The 21,629-nt window shown below is 42.7% G+C and overlaps 1 protein-coding gene across 10 annotated transcripts in view; it reads left to right on the top strand.

Annotated features, from left to right (window-relative positions):
• SLC25A13 (solute carrier family 25 member 13) overlaps window positions 1-21,629 on the top strand; it is a 228,256-nt gene that overhangs the window by 193,889 nt on the left and 12,738 nt on the right. For all 10 annotated transcript variants that reach the window (XM_006061079.4, XM_045166352.1, XM_044946462.2 and 7 more), the window contains one exon: window positions 18,772-18,910. In XM_006061079.4, the coding sequence (XP_006061141.3) occupies window positions 18,772-18,910 (139 nt within the window). The remainder of the gene's footprint in view (window positions 1-18,771; window positions 18,911-21,629) is intronic.

The following is a 21,629-nucleotide window of genomic DNA, read 5'->3' as shown; positions in this document are numbered from 1 at the left end:
GGCTACAGTCTGTGGGGTCGCAAAGAGCTGGACACGACTGAGTAAAGGGACTTCCCTGATGGCCCAGTGGCTAAAGCAGCATGCTCCTAGTGCTGGGGGCCCAGGTTTGATCCCTGGTCAAGGGAACTAGATCCCACATGCAACAACAAAGATCAAAGGTCCTGCATGCCTCAACTAAGACCCAGTGCAGCCAAATAAATAAAATTAAAAAAAAAATTTTTTTTTAGGGCTTCCCTGGCAGCTCACCTCGTTAAAAAAAAAATCCACCTGCAATGCAGGAGACCCCAGTTCTGTTCCTGGGTCTGGAAGATGCCCTGGAGAAGGGAACGGCTACCCACTCCAGTATTCTGGCCTGGAGAATTCCGCAGACGGAGGAGCCTGGCAGGCTACAGTCCAAGGGGCCACGGAGAATCGGCCCTGCCTGAGAGACGTTCACAGCTTCAGCATTGCTGTGTGCTGTGCCAAGTCGTTGCTTCGGCATACCTTTTCAGTGCTCAAGTTTTCTCTGTTTCTAGTCTTGGTGCCAAGTAGAAAATTGTCAGTGACCTGGGGTGACTAATACTGTTAAATCTGGTTCAGTGTCCCTCTGTGTAAGTCTTGAAAAAGAGGACCTCTATCCTAGTTTTAGGTGGGACAGATAATCTTCATTTTCCTTCCATTGCACCTTTTGTTTGCTGTTGTTAACATGACAATGTGGGACCTAGGAGGGCTGAGGGGAGGCTCTGTCTGTGTGTTTAGACCTGCAGTGTTTAACCTCACTTAATTGGACTTAACCAGGCTTTCTGTTTTTCTCCTGAATTGACTTGCAAAATACCCGGCTATTCCCACTGTGACTTCCCAGTAAAAGGTAATTAGAATAGTTGCTTTCGATATACATTTGCAACTGAAAAAAATGTGGATGTGGTAAACATTTCACATTCCTAGAGCTAGAAATAGTTTGGATAGAAGCAGACTCTGTAAACAAAACACCTCCCATTTTGGTAACATTTAGAGAGACTGTTACAATTCAGAGTCCACAGGTGATTGAAGTAAAGGCAGGATAATTAATTGTCCTTGAAAGAGCTATTTGAATATAATGTAGTTTTTAAAAATCTGCAACTTTTTAAATATATAAATATATTAAATATATATACTACAACTTTTAAATATATATACTACTTTTCTTAAACCATGAGTTGGTATTTCCCTTTCATTAGGTAGCTAAAGTATAAGCAAAATAAATTCTATAAGTGATATGTATCTACTTTTGACTATTGCTTTTCCTTAGGTGCCAACCGAGCTTTATTTAGGGCATAGATTGCACCTTCTTAATGAAATAGGATTTATTTCATGTTAAATGGTCACACAGCTAAGATAGACTGAAAGATGCTTCCTTATGACGCAATGGAATAATTCATGGCTCTTTTTGAGAACAAAAAGTGGTCAGTGAAGCAATCAAGCTTTGTTGAAAATTGTTTTCAGATTGTGTAATTGCAAATCAAACACTTCCATCTAGCATGGAAGGTCACCTAGGAATATGAGCCCTGTCTGCTGTTTTCTAATCAAAGGCCTCTGTCCCGCTGCATTTGACAGAGTGAGTCGTCTCTTCAGTACCCGTGGGGGCAGATGCTCAAGTCCCTTATATAAAATGGTGTAGAATAATAAATACAGCTGGTCTTCTATGCACAGGCGTCACATTCAGCTGTATATTCCATCCAGATTCCTGGATGTTGTGTTTGTGTTCTCATTCGAAGTGTGTATGTAAAGGAGTTATTGGAGCTACTGTTCATAAAATCAGAATGCAAGTAACGAAATATGTTCTTGATTCAGTTCGGTTCAGTCGCTCAGTCCTGTCTGACTCTGTGAACCCGTGGACTGCGGCACGCCCGGCTTCCCTGCCAACTCCTGGAGCTTGTGCAAACTTGTGTCCATCGAGTCGATGATGCCATGCAACCATCTCATCCTCTGTCATCCCCTTCTCCTCCTGCCTTCAGTCTTTCCCAGCATCAGGGTCTTTTCTAACAAGTCAGTTCTTTGCATCAGGTAGCTAAAATATTAGAGCTTCAGCATCAGTCCTTCCAATGAATATTCAGGACTGATTTCCTTTAGGATTGACTGGTTGGATCTCCTTGCAGTCCAAGGGACTCTCAAGAGTCTTCTCCACCACCACAGTTCAAAAGCATCCATTTTTGACTTTTTTGACTGCTCAGCTTTATGCTCCAACTCTCACATCCATACATGACCACTGGAAAAACCATAGCTTTGACTGTACGGACCTTTGTTGGCAAAGTAATGTCTGTGCTTTTTAATATGCTATCTAGGTTGGTCATAGCTTTTCTTCCAAGGAGCAAGTGTCTTTTAATTTCATGGCTGCAGTCACCATCTGCAGTGATTTTACAGCCTAAGAAAATAAAGTCTGTCACTGTTTCCATTGTTTTCCATTTGTATGCCATGAAGTGATGGGACTGCAGGCCTTGATCTTCGTTTTTTGAATGTTGAGTTTTAAGCCAGCTTTTCACTCTCCTCTTTCACTTTCATCAAGGGACTCTTTAGTTCCTCTTCACTTTCTGCCATAAGAGTGGTGCCATCTTCATATTTGAAGTTATTAATATTTCTCCCTGCAACCTTGATTCCAGTTTGTGCTTCATCCAGCCCAGCATTTCACATGATGTGTACTTTGCATATAAGTTAAATAAGCAGGGTGGCAATATACAGCCTTGACGTACTCCTTTCCCTATTTGTAACCTGTTGTTCCATTTGGAGTCTGTTGTTCCATGTCCAGTTCTAACTGTTGCTTTTTGACCCGCATACAGGTTTCTCAGAAGGCAGGTAAGGTGGTCTGGTATTCCCATCTCTTTAAGAATTTTCTACAGTTTGTTGTGATCCACACTGTCAAAGGCTTTTGTGTAGTCGATAAAGCAGAAGTAGATGTTTTTCTGGAATTCTCTTGCTCTTTCAGTGATCTAACGGATGTTGGCAATTTGTTCTGTGGTTCCTCTGCCTTTTCTAAATCCAGCTTGAACATTTGGAAGTTCACCATTCATGTACTGTTGAAGCCTAGCTTGGAGAATTTTGAGCATTACTTTGCTAGCATGTGAGATGAGTGCAATTCTGCAGTAGTTTGAACATTCTTTGGCATTGCCTTTCTTTGGGGTTGAAATGAAAACTAATCTTTTCCAGTCCTGTGGCCACTGCTGAGTTTTCTAAATTTGCTGGCATATTGAGTGCAGCACTTTCATAGCATCATCTTTTAGGATTTGAAATAGCCATCACCTCCACTAGCTCTGTTCATAGTGATGCTTTCTAAGGCCCACTTGACTTCACCTTCCAGGATGTCTGGTTCAAGGTGAGTGATCACACCATCGTGATTATCTGGGTCATGAAGCTCTTTTTTGTACAGTTCTTCTGTGTATTCTTGCCACCTCTTCTTAATATCTTCTGCTTCTGTCAGGTCCATACCACTTCTGTCCTTTATTGTGCCCATTTTTGTATGAAATGTCCATTTTGTATGAAATGTCACTTTTCTTGAAGAGACCTCTAGACTTGATTATTCTGCTAGTTATCTCAAAGGGATATTGTTTGGTCTTTTAAAGTGAAAATACAAGTTTGTTTCAAAACAAAATCAAATATTCATAAATGTCTGTGAGAATGTAAAATTGTCTCTTTACTCCTTACCATTCTATTTTCCCTTTAAAAGATTACCACTACATATATTTTTTATAAATAATTTAAATTTTTATTTCTCTCCTCCCTCTCTCTCTCCTATCACAATTTGTACACACACACCCATCAATGTTATATCTGTGTTTTTTAACAAAAACAAAATCCATCTGAGCAGAGTGTATCTTAATGTTCTTTTCTCATTTAATAACTGTATACAGCGTTTTGTTTTGTTTTGTTTTTTAAGCAGTTTCTTACTGATGAGTACTTGTTTCTAGTTTGGGGACATTACAAGCAATGACAGAGTGAACATCCTTGCAGATATTGTGATATACTTTTGTGAATAAATACAATGAATCCCTAGCAATTAAATCGTTAGGTTAAGGGGCATGTGCAGTTGTTAGCAGTAGTAGATTTTGTCAAATCCCATCAGTTTTTCACTTTTATCTTAGCAATATACAAATATGTCAGAGTAATTTCTGAAGATAGCAGTTTATAAAAATACCTGCTTTTGTGAGTTCTTAGCCCCACATAAGGAAAACAAGTGTTTAGTCATGGCTTGGAGGACATTGTGCCATGCTAATTTTCTAATATCAGGGGATGTTTATATGGCTTTACAACCACCAAAGCCATAATTCATCCATCTTTCTCTTTCACCTGAAGCTCTGTGAAAGCTGCCTTGTGGGTTTCTCTGTTTTGACTCTTCACTCCCTCAAGTGCATAGTCCCCACAGCAGCCAGAGTGATCTAAATTTAAAATATAAGTCAGATAACTCATTCTGACTGTTTGCCTGGCACTGGTCTAGTCATTTAGAATGTCACTATGAAAAGCCAAGTCCCTGCTGACACTTACATGGGTAAAAGAAGTCAGCCATTCAGAAGACTATATGACATCAAGTGAGGCTGAGAACCTTGAACAAAAAGGAGGCAGGATGAAGGGATGGAGAAGGGCCAACTCCAGATGAAAGATGAAAGTGGGGGTGGGGGCTGGGCATGCTTTTAATAGGGCTTCCCTAGTTGTTCAGATGGTAAAGAATCTGCCTGCAATGCAGGAGACCCAGGTTCAGTCCCTGGGTCGGGAAGATCAGCTGGAGAAGGAAATGGGTACCTACTCCAGTATTCTTGCCTGGAGAATTCCATGGACAGAGGAGCCTGGTGGATCCCAGTCCCTGGGATCGCAGTTCAGTTCAGTTCAGTTCAGTTGCTCAGTCATGTCCAACTCTTTGTGACCCCATGAACCACAGCACGAGAGGCCTCCCTGTCCCTCACCAGCTCCCAGAGTACACCCAAACTCATGTCCATTGACTCGGTGATGCCATCCAACCATCTCATCCTCTCTTGTCCCCTTCTCCTCCTGCCCTCAATCTTTCCCAGCATCAGGGTCTTTTCAAATGAGTCAGCTCTTTGCATGAGGTGGCCAAACTATTGGAGTTTTAGCTTCAGCATCAGTCCTTCCAATGAACACCCAGGACTGATCACCTTTAGGATGGACTGGTTGGATCTTATGCAGTCCAAGGGACTCTCAGAGTCTTCTCCAACACCACAGTTCAAAAGCATCAATTCTTCGGTGCTCAGCTTTCTTTATGGTCTAACTCTCACATTGATACTTGACTCGGACATAATAGAGTGGTCAGAAAGGCATCTCTGAGATGATGATATTTGAAAAGAAACCAGAGTCAAGAGGAGGCTAGTGTGCCCAACAGAAACCATGTCTCTGGTGCAAACTTGTCTAGCAGCTTCTGTGCTACTGCATGTAGACCCCAGCCCCGGCCCCTTCTCTGCAGGCCCTTCCTCTCCAGTCTGCGCCCTGGGCCCCGCCCCCCACCTCCCCGCCTGCTCTGCTCACTACACTGGCCGCCTTTCCTCTGCAGATCCTTCAAGCTCATCCCTTCATTTTCAGTTGCCTGAAGGCTCTTCCCCTCACATCTTAGCCCTGCAGATACCTGCTTGGAAGGACACCATGTCCCTGGCTGTCACATCCCCTTATCCAGGTCTCTAAGCAGCCCATCGCCCCCTGACACTCCCCTCTTGTCTCTCCTCTTCCAAAGTGAACTGTGATAGCAGAGATTTCGCTTGCTCACTGCTGCGTCCTTGTGACAGCTTCTGGCGCACGAGTAGACATTTGATCGATATTCATTGAGCAAATGAATGGTAAGCAAAAGCCAGGTGTTGCCAAGTTATATAGCAAGGATATGAAAGCACAGAAAGAGGATAAGTTGACAAGTAGGGACCAAAGAAAACTAGGATACTGGGGAAGTTGAATGTGAAGGAAATAGCTAATTAGGTGAGAGATCGCTTTCCCGAGCTCTGAGGCCTCCATTTATTTATCCACAAGCTTTGCCCTGGGCACTGGAAATATGAGAGTGAATTCTAATGCATATTTTTTTTTAATTATTTATTTATTTATTTTTGGTTGTGATTGAGTCTTCGTTGCTGTGTGGGCTTTTCTCTAGCTGCGGCAAGTGGGGTCCACCTTCTAGTTGCGGTGTGTGGGCTTCTCCTGTTGCAGGGCATGGGCTCTAGGCACACAGGCCTCAGTAGTTACGACCCACAGGCTCAGTAGTTGTGGTGCACGGGCTCAGTTGCATGTGGGATCTTCCCAGACCAGGGATCGAACCCAAGGCTCCAGCATTGGCAGGTGGATTCTTTACCATTCAGCCACCAGGGCATCCCTAATGTATGGTTTAGTAAGTAGTTTACCATCTCGTGGGAGCAGCAGAGAAGTAACGAGATCGTTGGACTACAACATGTGCAGTTGAGAAGGGCTGTCAGAGGGTCAGCCATGCAGCATTCTAACAGAGATGGAGCTGACACATAGCAAGAAAGCCAGGAAGGCTTCCAAAGGGGAGATGGCATTAAAGATGAGGTGTAGTTAGCCAGGGAGAAGGCAGAGACAGACGGCATGATTGGGTTTGTGTTGAGGAGGAGTTATTCAGCATCAGTGTGGAGAGTGCCGTGTTCAAGAGCAAGAGGAAGGCTGGGGATGGCGGGGAGGGGGGATGACCATGGCCTAAACTAGGGAGCAATGGTGTGTGTGTGTGGGGTGGGGTGTGTGTGTGTTGGGGGGGGTGGGTGTGTTTTAGGGGGGAGATGATCTATTTAAAGGGTATGTGAGAGTTACACTTACCGAGTCTTGGAAAGTAATGAAACGATAAAAGTATAGGAAGATTAAAAGCCAGATTTCTGGCTTGAGCACCTGGGTGGATGATGATACTGTAAATTTTGTAATTTCATAATATTTGACAAGCTCCAAGAGACCGTAAAAAACCTTTTGTTTGGTGTTACCTTTATAACTGAGGAATCAAAGCACAGATATCTCAGGAGAATTGGCTAGGTGATTGGCAGGTGGAGGCACAGCTGGACCGAGACTTCTCCTGACTCCTTGTCTGGTGTTGTTCTTACTCCGCCTGCTGAATGTAGGGCTAGAGCCTTGTCAGGGGATGGGGACTTGAGATGTTCTTTAGGGGTCATGTGCGTGCATGAGGCTATTCTCGAGAGTAGGTAAAACCCCCAAACCGATGGGATACCAATGATGGAACTCAACAACGGCCCTCGTTTGGGTGCAGGAATAAGTAAGTGTGGGGCAGAGGGTAGTAGAAACAGCTGTCCAGTGGAGAACTGGGAGGAACAGGTGGGAGCCCCAGGAGTGACGAGCTGGAAGTGGAGGAGAAAGAGGTGAGTGCTTTTCAAGTCCTGTAGAGACCAGGGGACTGAAGTCCATGAAAAGGCCTGTGAACTGAAAGATGGAAGTCACCAGTTATCTTTCAGAAATCAATTTAAAGAGACTGGCAGAGGTAGAAACCTGGAGGAGAAAAAATTCACAGATACAAACCACTCAGCCTAAAGATTTAGAAATGAAAGGGAAAGCATATAGCAACTGGAAGAAAAAATGGAGCCGAGCAGCAACGTTAGCAGGGAGAAGAGGTTGGGAGATTTATTGTTTTTTTTTAATTATGTCGGGAGAACCATGCCTGTCTGTAGACAGAAGAGTCACTGACGATGAAAGGATTTGAAAAATCTGAAAATATAGCAGGGTCAAATATGGTGCTAGGACTTTCAGGAGGGGCAGAGGCAGGGTCCAGCCTTAGGTGTGTATGTGTGTGAGTGAGTGTGTTAATGTGTGCACACAAGCTCTTTAGGGCCAATGCTCACTCTGAGCTAGGCCTCATGCTTAGTGCTTTATGCAGTTTACATCATTTAATCCCTATTACAGCCTATTCTGGGCTCCCCTGATGGCTCAGACAGTATCCACCTACAAGAATCCACCTACAATGCGGGAGACCCGGGCTTGATCCCTGGGTCGGGAACATCCTCTGGACAAGGAAATGGTAACCCAGTCCAGTATTCTTGCCTGGAGAATTCCATGGACAGAGGAGCCCGGCGGGCTATAGTCTAGGGGGTTGCAGAGAGTTGGACATGACTGAGCGACTAACAATTACTTACAGCCTATGATGCAGATAGTTGTTTTGTTTTTTAAGCAGTTCCAAGTTACAGTTGAGGAAAGGAACGCATGATGGGTTTAGGTAATTTTTCTAAGGTCGTATACCTTATAAGGAAGTGGGAGGCTGGGTTTCAAACTCAGTGCAATATCTCTGTGGAACGCAAGGTATCACATAGAGATATCAAGCTGGGTAAAAGAGAGCCTGTGCCTGATAGATAATGCAAGGAAGTCTAAAGACAAGGTTTCCGTGCTATGCACAGATGTGGAGCAGTGCACAGGTCTGGTGTCACTGTTGACTCTCGCTTGCTAAAGAAATGGAAATAAAAAGAACTGCTGCTGCTAAGTCGCTTCAGTCATGTCCGACTCTGTGCGACCCCACAGACGGCAGCCCACCAGGCTCCCCTGTCCCTGGGATGAGAGGTCACTAAATGCCATGGATTGTGTGATAGTTTAGGCTAGGGTAGTTAAAGGATCATTTTTTTCCTAATTGCTTTTAATACCAAATGCTTTTTTAAAACGTTAGATGCTGCTAAGTCACTTCAGTTGTGTCTGACTCTGTGCGACCCCATAGACAGCAGCCCACCAGGCTCCCCCATCCCTGGGATTCTCCAGGCAAGAACACTGGAGTGGATTGCCATTTCCTTCTCCAGTGCATGAAAGTGAAAAGTGAAAGTGAAGTCGCTTAGTCGTGTCCGACTCCTAGTGACCCCATGGACTGCAGCCTACCAGGCTCCTCCGTCCATGGGAGTTTCCAGGCAAGAGTCCTGGAGTGGGGTGCCATTGCCTTCTCCAAAAACGTTAGATAGAATGACTCAATTTTGCTTTGTTTCGTTGTTTAGAATAAGCACTTTGATCTTATATCAGCTCTTTAAATTATAGAAATTAAAATTATCCATTGTGAGGCAATTCTGTTTCCTTAACTCTTGCATTGACCAACGTAGCAGTTCACAGTCTGCCTGCCTTGTGGAGAGACACATAATCTGACAGTGAGCCAAGTGGCTATCATTCCAAATGATAGTATTAAAAAATAACTGTGTGCCTTCCTGATACCTTTGTCATTAATATCTGCCATAAAATGAACATTTAGGACATTTTGTCTTATTAAAAGGCAAAATTTTAGAAATGAAGGAGTATCAAGGACATCAAGAAGCCAGGTTTTGTATCTAATGTGGTGTGAGCTTGTGTCTAATATCCAAAATGATGTAATATTGTCCATATTGTGCTTAGAAGTTTGCATTAAAAGAAAATAAACTGGAAGAAAATATTTTAAAAATCTCTCTGTTCCTACATTTCAGATGCATTATCTGTAAAAAGGGGATAATAATAGGACCTACATTTGTAACAGCAAATAAAATTGGACACTGTGAAAAAAAATGTCTTTATTAAATGATGCCTAAAGGAACTGAATGTGCTGAACAGGACTAGAAAAGATCCTTTAAAATATTACAAAATGGTTAGTTTTTTTCATCGTTCTTCCATTCATTCACCAAATATTTGTTGAGGGCTGACCTTCTATGAGGTGTGCTGAGTTATGTAGATGAGTGTGGCCTCATTGCCTTCAGAGTGATGAGTGTTAAGGGAGGTGAGAGAATAATTCTAGTGCCGTAAAGTTCTTTCAAAAGTTAATGTTAACAGGTAGTATAGTTTTTAAAAGAAGAAAGCTCATCTATAAAAAGGTATGTAATAACAGAACACAGGGAGGCCGGGCGTGCTGCAATTCATGAGGTCGCAAAGAGTCGGACACGACTGAGCAACTGAACTGAACTCAATCTCCTAGCCTCGTGCTATGGGTAACCTATCTTTCTAGAGGCAAACATTTTTATCAAGTTAGTATTTTTATTTTGTTGTTGTTTCTTTGGTTTTGTTTTTTTGCTAAGTACCTGCAGGATTAGTTTCAACAAAACACTTTTTTATTTTAGCTTAGCTTTTGGAATATAATTTGCTGTCCTTTATATTTAGAAGTACTGGAAACGATGCTACCAGTCCACTGTTCGTAGAGGGCTCTGAATATATTTTCCAAAAGTGATAGGTATATTTCTTATAATTTGTTCTTTCATTTCTCTGGTTTCTAATTTTGACCATGGTGTGTATTTAAAAGATGGCTAACTTGAGAGATATGCATTGAATATAAAATAAAGGAGATGTGTCTTGTGACAGCCAGAGTCCTATGTGGGGTATGATCAGTGTAGCAAACAACTTTAAATTTACTTAATAGAATTAGGTCTTTTGCCAAATAGAAGATTTGTTCTTAGCCTGGTAAATGTAGAACTCTCTCTGTGATTCATGTAGAAACCATATAGGAGTCATACTCCAGCTGCCAGCTTTTTAAAGACTATGTCAACTATTTCTATTTTCCTCTTTGACAGGACAGTGTGCTTTTCATTGATAATGGTAATTATCTTTATATCATCACTTTTTTCATTGAAGATGCTTGTACTAGGCACTTCATATTAATCATTGGATGTAAATTAAATCTTATGTCAGTACAAATGTTCCTCACTGGTTTTGGAGAGGAACTTGAGGTGCAGAGACTTTAAGAACTTTGCCCAACATACGGTAGTTAAGTGGCAGAATAATGATCTGAGCCCAGGTTTCTGACTTTGCAGCCTGTATTCTTGCTCTTGCAGTATCCTGGCCATTGATGTGGAGTTCGCAGAATTCAGATATAGAGCCACATTTGAGATGATATATTTTGACTAATTCTTTGAATGCAGTCTACCTCTTCTCATCCTCTTTGAGAGGACTTGCATGTAGATGTGCATATATGTGTGTGTGTGTGTGTGTGTGTGTGTATAACTGAATCACTTTGCTCTACACCTAAAATTAATGCAGTCTTGTAAATCAAGTATAGTTGAGTAGAAAAGCTTTTTTTTTTTAATGCTCTCTTATACTATCTAGACAGCATGGAAAATTGCTTTGTTTCTGAGTGGAGGGAGAGAGAAGCGGGAGGGGGGAACCCTTCCCCTAAGCATCAGGAACGCCAAGCTTGTCTCACATGAGTTTACAGACTGAATTTATGTTTCTTGAGTGATATGAAAGCTCTCAAGATATAGGAATTTATTTTTAAATAACCTTGAATTGGTAGTGCCTCTAGCTACCTGAGAGAAGAACACAAGTTTTCTCAAGAGGAACCCACCTTGAGCTCAGATGTTAAAGAATTTTCATAGATGATGTTCCAAGGAAAATGAGCAGCTCTTAAACATCTCAAATCACACAAGGAAACGCGGCACTTTAAGAAGAGGTGGCAGACGCAACCTGACAGCATTTTAAATCTTCAAAGATTCAAAATTTCAAAATTATTGTAACTATAAAGTGAATTTTTTTAATGTAGAAGTGAAAATATTTATGATGATTGAAATTTAAAATTCAACCTTTCAAAATTCTTCCTTTAACAGCCAATTAAATGCAGCTGAAGAGAGAATTAGTGAACTCGAAGATAAGAGAATTACTTGGAATAGAGACATAAAGTGGTACACAGGGAATTGTGAACTGGTTTAATATGGGTATAAACGAAAACCAGGAGGAAATGATGGCTGAAAATTCTCTGCAACTATTGGAAGCTATCAATCTAGAGATTCAAGAAGTACAGCAAATCCCAATCTGGATAAATTAATCCAGACTAGACATATCGGAATGAAGCTGCTAAACACTGAAGCTGAAGAGAAGCTGAAGGGTGGCTGGAGAGGAAAGCAGATTGTCTTTAAAGGGGAACAGTTGAACTGTTGGCTAACTTAGAAGCAGGAACAGAGGAAAGCTGGAAGTCATTTGAATGACATTGTCACTGGGTACAGAAAAAAAAAAAAACCTAGAATTCTGTGGCCTATGACAATGTCTTCCAGGAACAGGGTAAAATAAAGATATTTTTTTAGACTAGCAAAACTCCAAAAACATATCATTGGTAGAACCTTCTCAAAGGAAATTCTAGAATGCACTTCAGGTAAGACGAAAGTGATTCCAGCGGATAGTTTGGAGATGGACTAAGGGATGAAGAGCAAAGAAAGTGGTAAATATTTACTCTAAATAACTTTGCCTGAATTTAAATGTAATATCTATATATAATGGTAATTATAATGCTTAATGTAAGTTGAGCTAGAATTAAATACATAACCATAAGATGGAGTTGCTTGTAATTTAAATAGTCTAATGTGTAAGTATCGTATAAAAGGAAGGTGAAGATTACAGAGTATTAAAATTTTCAGGCTCTAAACCTGGGGACTAGAAACAAAGTATGCAACTTGTAAATGAGTAGCATGGAGAAGCTGGGGGCAAAGAAGGCAAGAAAGGAAAGAAAAATTGAAAACATGGGGCAGAAAGATTGAAAACATGGGACATAGTTTACAGATTAGCTTTGTGAAGAAGACAAAACATGTTTGAGACTAAAGTCCCATGTGGTAAAGCTCTCCATCCCATCTGAATGATGAGCATCACTGATGGCAAAGCAACATGCAATGGTAGAAGACTAGAGAATTACACCTGGCGCAGGTGTGGCATTTCCTACCCAAATCCCTCAAGTTGTCAAGGTGCTTTTGTTAGGATTGCAATGAAATTAAAGAGACACCAATATCCTAAAAGTCCCTGGACTAAAGAAAGCAAAGAATAAGCATTGAGATTGTACATACAGGTTGAAGTTAATTTCAGTGTCACATACACGGAGTCTCCGGTTGTCGACTGGTTGATTCGGCTTTACCACCAGTGACACAGCGTAACGGGCGAGGCGCCAGTGGTATTTCTCAGTAAGATGCTGAAATGCACCCTTTTCAAATCCTTAACTGTCCCTTGACTGGGTGGGAAAGGTGCTGCCAGGTTGAGTATCCAAGGGTTAACTCGCTTGGGAGAAACCAAGAGGAATGCTCAAGGATCAAGACATGACATGCCGCCCATTGTTTGCAGCTCCAGGATCAAAATATACAATTATACATGCCAAATAAATTCTAAACCTGGAAGGCAGGAAAAGAGGGGTGGCTCTGCCTACAGGTGCCAGAAGCATTAAATAACCTTCCCAGACAAGGTGCACCGCTGTTGGCCTGAAGGCTGCAGGGTCCCCCCCGTCTGGCATTTTCCCTCGTGTTAGACAATGTGAATTCACTGCAGGAGTCTCTGTTAAGCCTCCGTCTCCCAGACCTGCTGGCTCCTGGTGCCGGGCCCTGACACAGAGGTGCCTTTGTGAGTGTAATTACCTTCCCCTGTGTTAGAAGTAGTCTGTTTGGAGCTCTGTTTGTAGGTGCAGCTAGAATAGGCGGGAATTAGCATGTGAAAAGACCTGCCCTGGCCCTGACTTCTTTATCAGCCACCATCCTTCAGGATTTTTTCCCCTGCCTCGGATTATCGGGCAGGTGTGATACCATCCAAGATGAAGAGCTTTCAAAGAAGGAGCAAGACACTGGAGATAGCAACGTGTATGTGTGTGTAAAATACAAATCCTGTTGTGTTACATCTTTAGACAATTTCATGCCAGACAGAGCTGGCAGAGTAAACTTGGGTGGATGACTCCAGCAATTTAAGAACTGATTAAAGTTCCCTTGGGCTTTCACCATAGTGTCCACATCAGGAAAAAAAAAAAAAATGAGACGCAAAACAAATAATTCTTTTACCCTGGCTGTGCTGTGGCCAGCGTCTCTAAACTGTCTAATTGTCCTGTCCATCATGGACTATTAACATGGGGGTAAGTGAAGTTCCTAGACCTTATCAAATAGAATGGTGATCGAGAGACTCTGGATGGATATGGGGTTGGAATGGAGCCAGAGTTGATAATTAACCCAAATCTGAGTTTTGATTCTAGTTCATTCACATATAGGTCTCCCCAAGATGCCTTTTACTGTTCCTGTGTGTTATTAGTGGGTCTTTTATTAACAAGAAGAAAAAAAAACACATAATTTCCCCTTTTTGGTGAACGAGTGCTTTAATGGAGAATAAGAAAATTCGATGAGTGCATTTTTCATATATTAATTTCCCCCAAGTGATTTTACTGTGTGTACAAAGGAAATTCGGGGCCAGCCAGGGAATGTCTGAGGGCAGGGCTGCCTAGAGCAGGGAAATCTGTGGATTTTTCTTACGGGGAGGAACATTTAAAGATTTATTTTGGGTGGTACACCCTTTGTCATTTATTAATTTTTTAATGACCAAAGTACTTAATTTTGTGTTGTTGTGTTGCTGACGCAGGTTTTTGGGCAGCATGGAATGTTTCCCTTTATTATTAAATATAAGGTTGCCTGTTCAGAATGGGTAACGACTTAGTAAAAACTGTACGTGGGGCAAGTAGCGTTCGAGTCAAACAGGTTTATGTTTTGATGTAGGATGGGAGAAGGGGTGTTCACCACAACATGAAGGATTTATCAAGGAATCTGGGAAACATTCTCAGTGTTGGAACTTGAAAAGCCTCCCTCACGTCCGGCCTCTCTCCGTGGTGCGGGAGTAACAGGTCAGGTGTTGCCTGAGGCAGCCTTACAAATCGGCACCTGCCTTTGTGCCTAGACCTGAAGGAAGTGGTAGGGAAAGGAGACCAGGGAAATTTAATAAGTCTGTGCCTTTTTCCTCAACCCTTTTCAGAGTTAGCTTTCCTCGGGAATTGGGCTTTAACGCCTGGCGTGTGAGAGAGGCAAGGGGCACCTCATGGGTAGGGAGAAGCCGTGGGCTGCCAAGAGATGCCCGAGCAGGTGCCGAGAGAGGCAGGGACCACAGACCTCCTCGTCCCCACCGGCCCTCACATTTGCACTGGATTTGATACTTTACCTGGGACTTTAATAATTATTTCCTTGTGGATTCCCAAACCCCTGTTCCCCTGCCTGCCCCAAAGCAGGCAACCTTTGGTCGCCCTTTTTGGTAGAAGTGGAAGATTTCGCCTTTAACTTTCCTCCGTGCTCCTCTATCGCCTGGCCATATAGCCCCAGGAGATGGTACATCTGTTAGGCCCCAGGGCCCCTTCATAACTCAATGGAAAGTAGAGTTTTTAAAGGTTTTCATTTGTGGACAAGACATCCCTGCTTCTATGGAGCAGAGATGGTGGCTGTTCCACAAAATATCTTTATTCTTCCACTCTTCTCTTCTCTTCCTTTTTTTTTTTTTTTTTTTCAGATCATCAGAAACCTAAAACCTCTTACAGGGTCTCACCTTGGCTCCAGCACGTGTAACTTATCTGACCACATGGTTGATCCCTGGTAGAAAAAGAGATAACAAATTCCCGACCATTTTTTCCTTTCGTGTTTCACAGTATAGCTCCGCCTTTTCCTCCGATGGGTTTTGTTTGTTCATTGTGTTTTGATCAAGTCATTTTTCTTCTTAGTCATCTGGAACTGTTTTCAAACATCTCTTAAAGCACACTATACCTCTTGTTAGTCTCTTGTTCTCACAGTGATACATGGCTTATTGCCATGATTTCAGGAAGGCAGAGTTCCTTCTCGGGAAAACCCAGCTGCTTCTTCACTTCGCCTTACTCTTCTGTGTCAGAGTAAGGGATGTTTCTAATTTCAGATGACATATTGGTGTATCCCAAGCCTCTCATTTCTCCCTTTAGTTGTGGTGTTTTCTATGGGAGTTGGCAAAGCCAAATCCGTGTCACCAGGAATGTGTCTTAGGCCCTAACAGCCAAGGCGTTTGTTGTTTTCTAAATTAAATCAGATGTAGTTTCTGGCTCCCAGTGGTTTGCACTCTGAAGTAGGCAGCAGTGATCCAGGCAGACAGAAGAGCATGAAGCGATCTCAGGATAGCGTCAAGGAGGTGTAGACAGTGTGATGTGTGCGTGCTCAGTCGTGTCTGACTCTGCAACCCCATGGACAGGCCCCTCTGTCCATGGGATTCTCCAGGCAAGAATACTGGAGTAGGTTGCCATTTTTTCCTCCAGGGAATCTTCCTGACCCAGGGATTGAACCCACGTCCCTTGAGTCTCCTGCATTGGCAGATGGGTTCTTTACCACCTTGCCCCTGGGAAGGCCAGACAGTGTGGAGCCGTGTGGAATCCACTCCTTGTCTGTTTTCTACTTACTTTGAAAGAGTGGTGTTTGGGTTTAAATGAATGAAGAGGAGGTATGTAAGAGCTCGATGTGCCTAGCTTAACCGTCATCAAAGAAGATGCAGAGTTATAGGTGTGCCTTGATTGGTCAGATGAATGAGGCTTTCACTGAGAGGAATCAGGCTGCCCAGGAGAGGAACATGGGACAGGGAAGCCATTGCAAAGCCTTGACAAAGGTGAGAATACTGGGCCTAATCCATGGGACAGCCAAAACCATGGTGACGGTGGAGTTTTTGAACCAGCGTATAGAAAAGAAATTTAGGCGTTTTGGCTAAGGCTATGTTAGAGCATATCACCCCTCACTTGCCCACAGAAAAGAAAACCAGATAGCATGAGTTGAAGGAGAAGAAAAGGTGTAAATGAACCACAGAAACATGATCCCAGATGTGGAATGGTTGTTACTATTACTTTTGAAGGTGGTGCTCCAAAACATATATAGTAGTTGCACTGTTTATCAATTGTTAATATTCTCCTGTATTGTCTGAGATCAACACTTAATACTTTATAATCGGAGAGGAAAATATGTTAAAGGGAAAATATTACCAGTAGTATTACCAGAGCATATAGACTAGAGTGCTACAGATGCAAAGATTCGGGAGATGAGGTCAATAGTTAAAAACTAATAGATTAGTAAAAAGCAAGCTTTGTGTGAGGAGGAGTGACATTGCTCTAAACAATTACTCCAAAGTGACTTGTTTAGGAAGTCCGTAAAATGGCACTGTTTCGTTTTGCTTTTTTTTTAACCATACAGAGGGAGTCAAACATGAAGAAGTTTTAACTGATCTTAATTTGAGATGGTCGTTTGGTATCTAATTTGAATGTCTCCTGGACAGACTCTGCTTGTGAGCAAATAGGGAAGAGAACTTACAGGCAGGTTTGGAGGCAAAATAGGGAAGAGGAAGTGAAAATAGACAAACCAATGAGTAACAATATTACCCCTACACAGGAACTCCCCAGATTATAATCTTTAAAAAAACAAATCGTTAGGAAAGGATTGAATGCTGCATGGATACTGGTGTTACCCTGTACTTTTTCCTCTTGAAAAACTGGGCGAGATGGCAAAAACTCGAGCATCCTGCATTTTGGACCCGTCTCTGGCACTGCCTCCAAGCAAGTCCCTTGAGCAAGTCAACAGCAAGGCCCTTAATAAATATGCAGTTGATAGGTTAACTGTCCTGGGCTGATTTTGCACATGTATAAAATAAGGAATTTGGCTCTGATGAATGCTGTGGTTCTTCTTTTCAGTTAGTCATTTAACAGGTTGGGGTTAACAGAAGTGTGGGCTGATTGGCCACATGTGATAGAGCTATGTCCTTTATTTATTTATTTAGAATATCTGTACTCACAGTGGGCAGAGGCAGCTTATTAACACATCCATGGGTGAGTTGGTTGAAGAACAGCCAACATGACAGAATCCAGATTCCAAGCATTTGTTCCACTTGGAAGGATGGGCCAAACCAGGATGAAGTTTAATAGGATTAAACATAAAGCCCTGCTTATGTTACTTGTTTAGGGCAATCAATTAAGTTACAGTAGACCTATGTTAATAGCAGTTCCTATGAAAAAGACTAAGGGTTTTATTACCCACAAGCTCAGTATGAGTCGGGAGTGTAATTCGGATGTCAGAGAAGGAAAGGCTACGATAACAGATGTGTAGTGTTAAGGAGCTTTGACAGATTGAAGCCTGGCATCAGGCTAATAGCCGAGATCCAACATCACTAGACCTCAATAAATGTCACTGGGCTTGGCTAGATCTGTGGAATCGAATGGATTCATTCCTGTCTTTGAAGAATCTCTCAATTTGGTGAAAATTTTTAGGTATTAGAAATCTGTGAAAGAAATGGTGTTGAAAAGGGGGGCTTCCTTCCTATTTAGCCTACCTAAAACACATTATATGTCTTGCGGTTTTTGGTAGAATTTTATATCATATTTCTGGGCATGCATCAATTTTCAAGGCCTCCCCATAGCATTATTTTGGCACCAGAAATGATCTGGTGAAGACCTTGCCTTAGCTGCTAATTGTTCTACACAGAGCTCTTAAATGTACAGAAATTATTATAAACATTTTAAGGTTTTAGTACAGGCATTTATCAACGTTTCATAGACCCTGGAGAGTAGGGTAAGTACATGAATAAATTGGGGGATCCATGAACCCCTTGAAAAGGTATATAATTTTTTACATATGTGTAATTTTTTCTGGGAAAAAATCCAACATTTTCATGAGAGTCTCAAAAACAATACAAAAAACAACCCCCTTGCCCTGCCACCTCTATAATTTGCCCACTTCCAGGTGTATAACGAAGAGGCATCTTGATTGTTGATGCCTACCTTCTGAGAACAAATCCTCCTTGAAATGCCAGTGACCTGCCATCAGTTAGGGATTTAAAAGGATGTTGCAGGCAGAGTTCTAAAACAGTTTTCACCAAAATCTTACCATGAGAATAAGGAAGAACTCTCCCTTCTTGCTCATACCATGCAATAAAATGCTTTATTTTAAATTACAAAATTCTGACTTATTACTTGCAGAATCCGGGTTATATATACTTTTTTCCATTCCCCTTTCAGCTTGTAAGTACACATTTGGTCTTCTCCAGGAATATTTTGTTCTGAGGGAAGTTCCAAAGAAGCTTGATCTTCTCAATGGGATATGTGTTTCATGTGGTTTCTCTTCCTTTTCAAACACACAGGGTGCCAAGGCTTGCTTTCTGCGGGACATTCCTTTCTCGGCCATCTACTTCCCGTGCTACGCTCATGTGAAGGCAGGCCTTGCAAATGAAGATGGGCAGATTAGCCCTGGAAGCCTGCTCTTAGCTGGCGCCATAGCTGGTGAGTGTCCTTGGAGCTCTGCTCCCACCCATGCCCCTGCACCCGGGTCTTTGCTTAGTTACTGATGTGAGATGGCCAGAGATTGCTTTGAAGAGCTCCTGAAAAGAAAGGGAAAGAAATGAATCCTACTTCTGGCAGATCTGGCTGTTAGACAAGCTTAATTCGTTAACTACCTCCCCGCCTACCACCACCAAAAAAAAAGGGGGGGAGTGCTCGTTAAAGATTGGTGCATTTTGTAACATTGTCAGATTCCAATTCAAGCTCATGTCCTTTCGTAGTTTCATTTACTAGTGTAAGAACAAGAACTATTCTGTCAGACTCTTTTTTTAAATGTTAATGTGAGAAAAAGAAAGTGAAGTCACTCAGTCGTGTCCAACTCTTTGTGACCCCATGGACTGTAGCCCACCAGGCTCCTCCATCCATGGAATTTTCCAGGCAAGAGTACTGGAGTGGGTTGCTGTTTCCTTCTCCAGGGGATCTTCCCGACCCAGGGGTTGAACCCGGCTCTCCCACGTTGTGGGCAGACACTTTACCGTCTGAGCCACCAGGGAATCCCTTAAATGTTAATACTTGAGCCCTAAAAGTGTCTAACCGAAGTAATACATAAAAGCTCGTCCAGGAAATTTAAGCAATAGTTATTCTCATCGAGAGAAAAGAAATGTAGTGGAACTGGAAGCTGCTTGGGTCCGATTCCAGCTAGCTGTGTAAGGTTATAAGACTGGAGTGCGTGCATGTACTGAATCTCAGCGAGAAGTGACTGTCTTCTCTAGTGCTACGGTGCAAGTATGAAGGAAGAAAACAGATGCGGAAGTTGGCTTTTCCATTCCCAATGTAAATCCCTTGAGGAAATCCGGTTATAGCCCCAACAGGAATGACTGAGCTCTTTGAGGCGGCTCCTTGTTTAGAGACCCCAAGGGTAGAACAATCTGGATTATCTCCCCGGGCAATGACAAACAGGTAATGAGCTAACAGACCTTGAGGCAGTCATGGGGTGCCTGGCTTCCGAGTTTCCACACAGGGGCTGCTCTCCTCAGACGTGTGGCTTGCCTCTCTGGAGACCTACCCCCTGCTTTGAGAAACTTTCTCCGGTCTTGTGAGCCCCTGTGTCCTGCCTGTAGCCTGAGGAGCCCTGGAGGCAGGAACCCCTGGAACTACTCTTTAAATTCCTACTATTCTATTGGGTGCTGTGCTCAGTCATGTCCATCTTGAACCCAGGTCTCCTGCTTTGCAGGCAGATTCTTTACCATCTGAGCCACAAGCTCATGAAGCGAAGGTGTTAGTTGCTCAGCTGTGTCTGACTCTTCACGACCCCTTGGGCTACAGCCCACCAGGCTCTTCTGTCCACAGGATTCTCCAGGCAAGAATACTGGAGTGGGTTGCCATTTCCTTCTCCAGGGGATCTTCCTGACCCAGGGATCAAACCCGGGTCTCCTACATTTCAGGCAGATTCTTTACCATCTGAGTCACCAGTTCAGTTCAGTTCAGTGGCTCAGTCGTGTCCGACTCTTTGTGACCCCATGAATCGCAGCACGCCAGGCCTCCCTGTCCATCACTAACTCCCAGAGTTCACTCATACTCACGTCCATCAAGTCAGTGATGCCGTCCAGGCATCTCATCCTCTGTCGTCCCCTTCTCCTCCTGCCCCCAATCCCTCCCAGCATCAGTGTCTTTTCCAATGAGTCAACTCTTCACATGAGATGGCCAAAGTACTGGAGTTTCAGCTTTAGCATCCTTCCTTCCAAATAAATCCCAGGGCTGATCTCCTTCAGAATGGACTGGTTGGATCTCCTTGCAGTCCAAGGGACTCTCAAGAGTCTTCTCCAGCACCACAGTTCAAAGCAGTCAATTCTTCAGCACTCAGTTTTCTTCACAGTCCAACTCTCACATCCATACATGACCACTGGAAAAACCATAGCCTTGACTAGACGGACCTTTGTCGGCAAGGTAATGTCTCTGCTTTTCAATATGCTATCTAGGCTGGTCATAACTTCCAAGGAGTAAGCGTCTTTTAATTTCATGGCTGCAGTCACCATCTGCAGTGATTTTGGAGCCCCAAAAAATAAAGTCTGACACGGTTTCCACTGTTTCCCATGAAGTGATGGGACCAGATGCCATGATCATCGTTTTCTGAATGTTGAGTTTTAAGCCAACTTTTTCACTCTCCTCTTTCACCTTCAAGAGGCTTTTTATTTTTAGTTCCTCTTCACTTTCTGCCATAAGGGTGGTGTCATCTGCATATCTGAGGTTATTGATATTTCTCCCGGCAATCTTGATTCCAGCTTGTGCTTCTTCCAGCCCAGCATTTCTCATGATGTACTCTGCATATATGTTAAATAAGCAGGGTGACAAAGCCTTAAATTCTTGGTTAATCGTTTTTCTTCAAAGGTGGTGATGTTACTGTATGAGGCAGGGTTGTCCTTACCTGGCAGCTCAGGAAGCCTTATTATATGAATCCACAGTGAGATTACTCTACCTACATCAGAAAATCATGATTTTATAACTAGAGCATAGAATTCCCAGTTTTAATGCCTGTTTGGCCATTGACTCACTGTTTCCTTTATATGTCATTTACAGATGTATAAATGATAATGTTTTGAGCCCAAAGGTTATAATACCATTTATTTCAAATCACTTACCAAAATAAGTGAGAATTTACCAGCTTGCCAGTAGGACCTACTGGGGAAAAGTAGCATACCACTTAGAATCCACCTGCCAGTGT

Source organism: Bubalus bubalis, chromosome 8 (genome assembly GCF_019923935.1).
Source record: "Bubalus bubalis isolate 160015118507 breed Murrah chromosome 8, NDDB_SH_1, whole genome shotgun sequence".
Lineage (NCBI taxonomy): Eukaryota > Metazoa > Chordata > Mammalia > Artiodactyla > Bovidae > Bubalus > Bubalus bubalis.
This window is presented reverse-complemented; position numbering and strand designations above follow the sequence as displayed.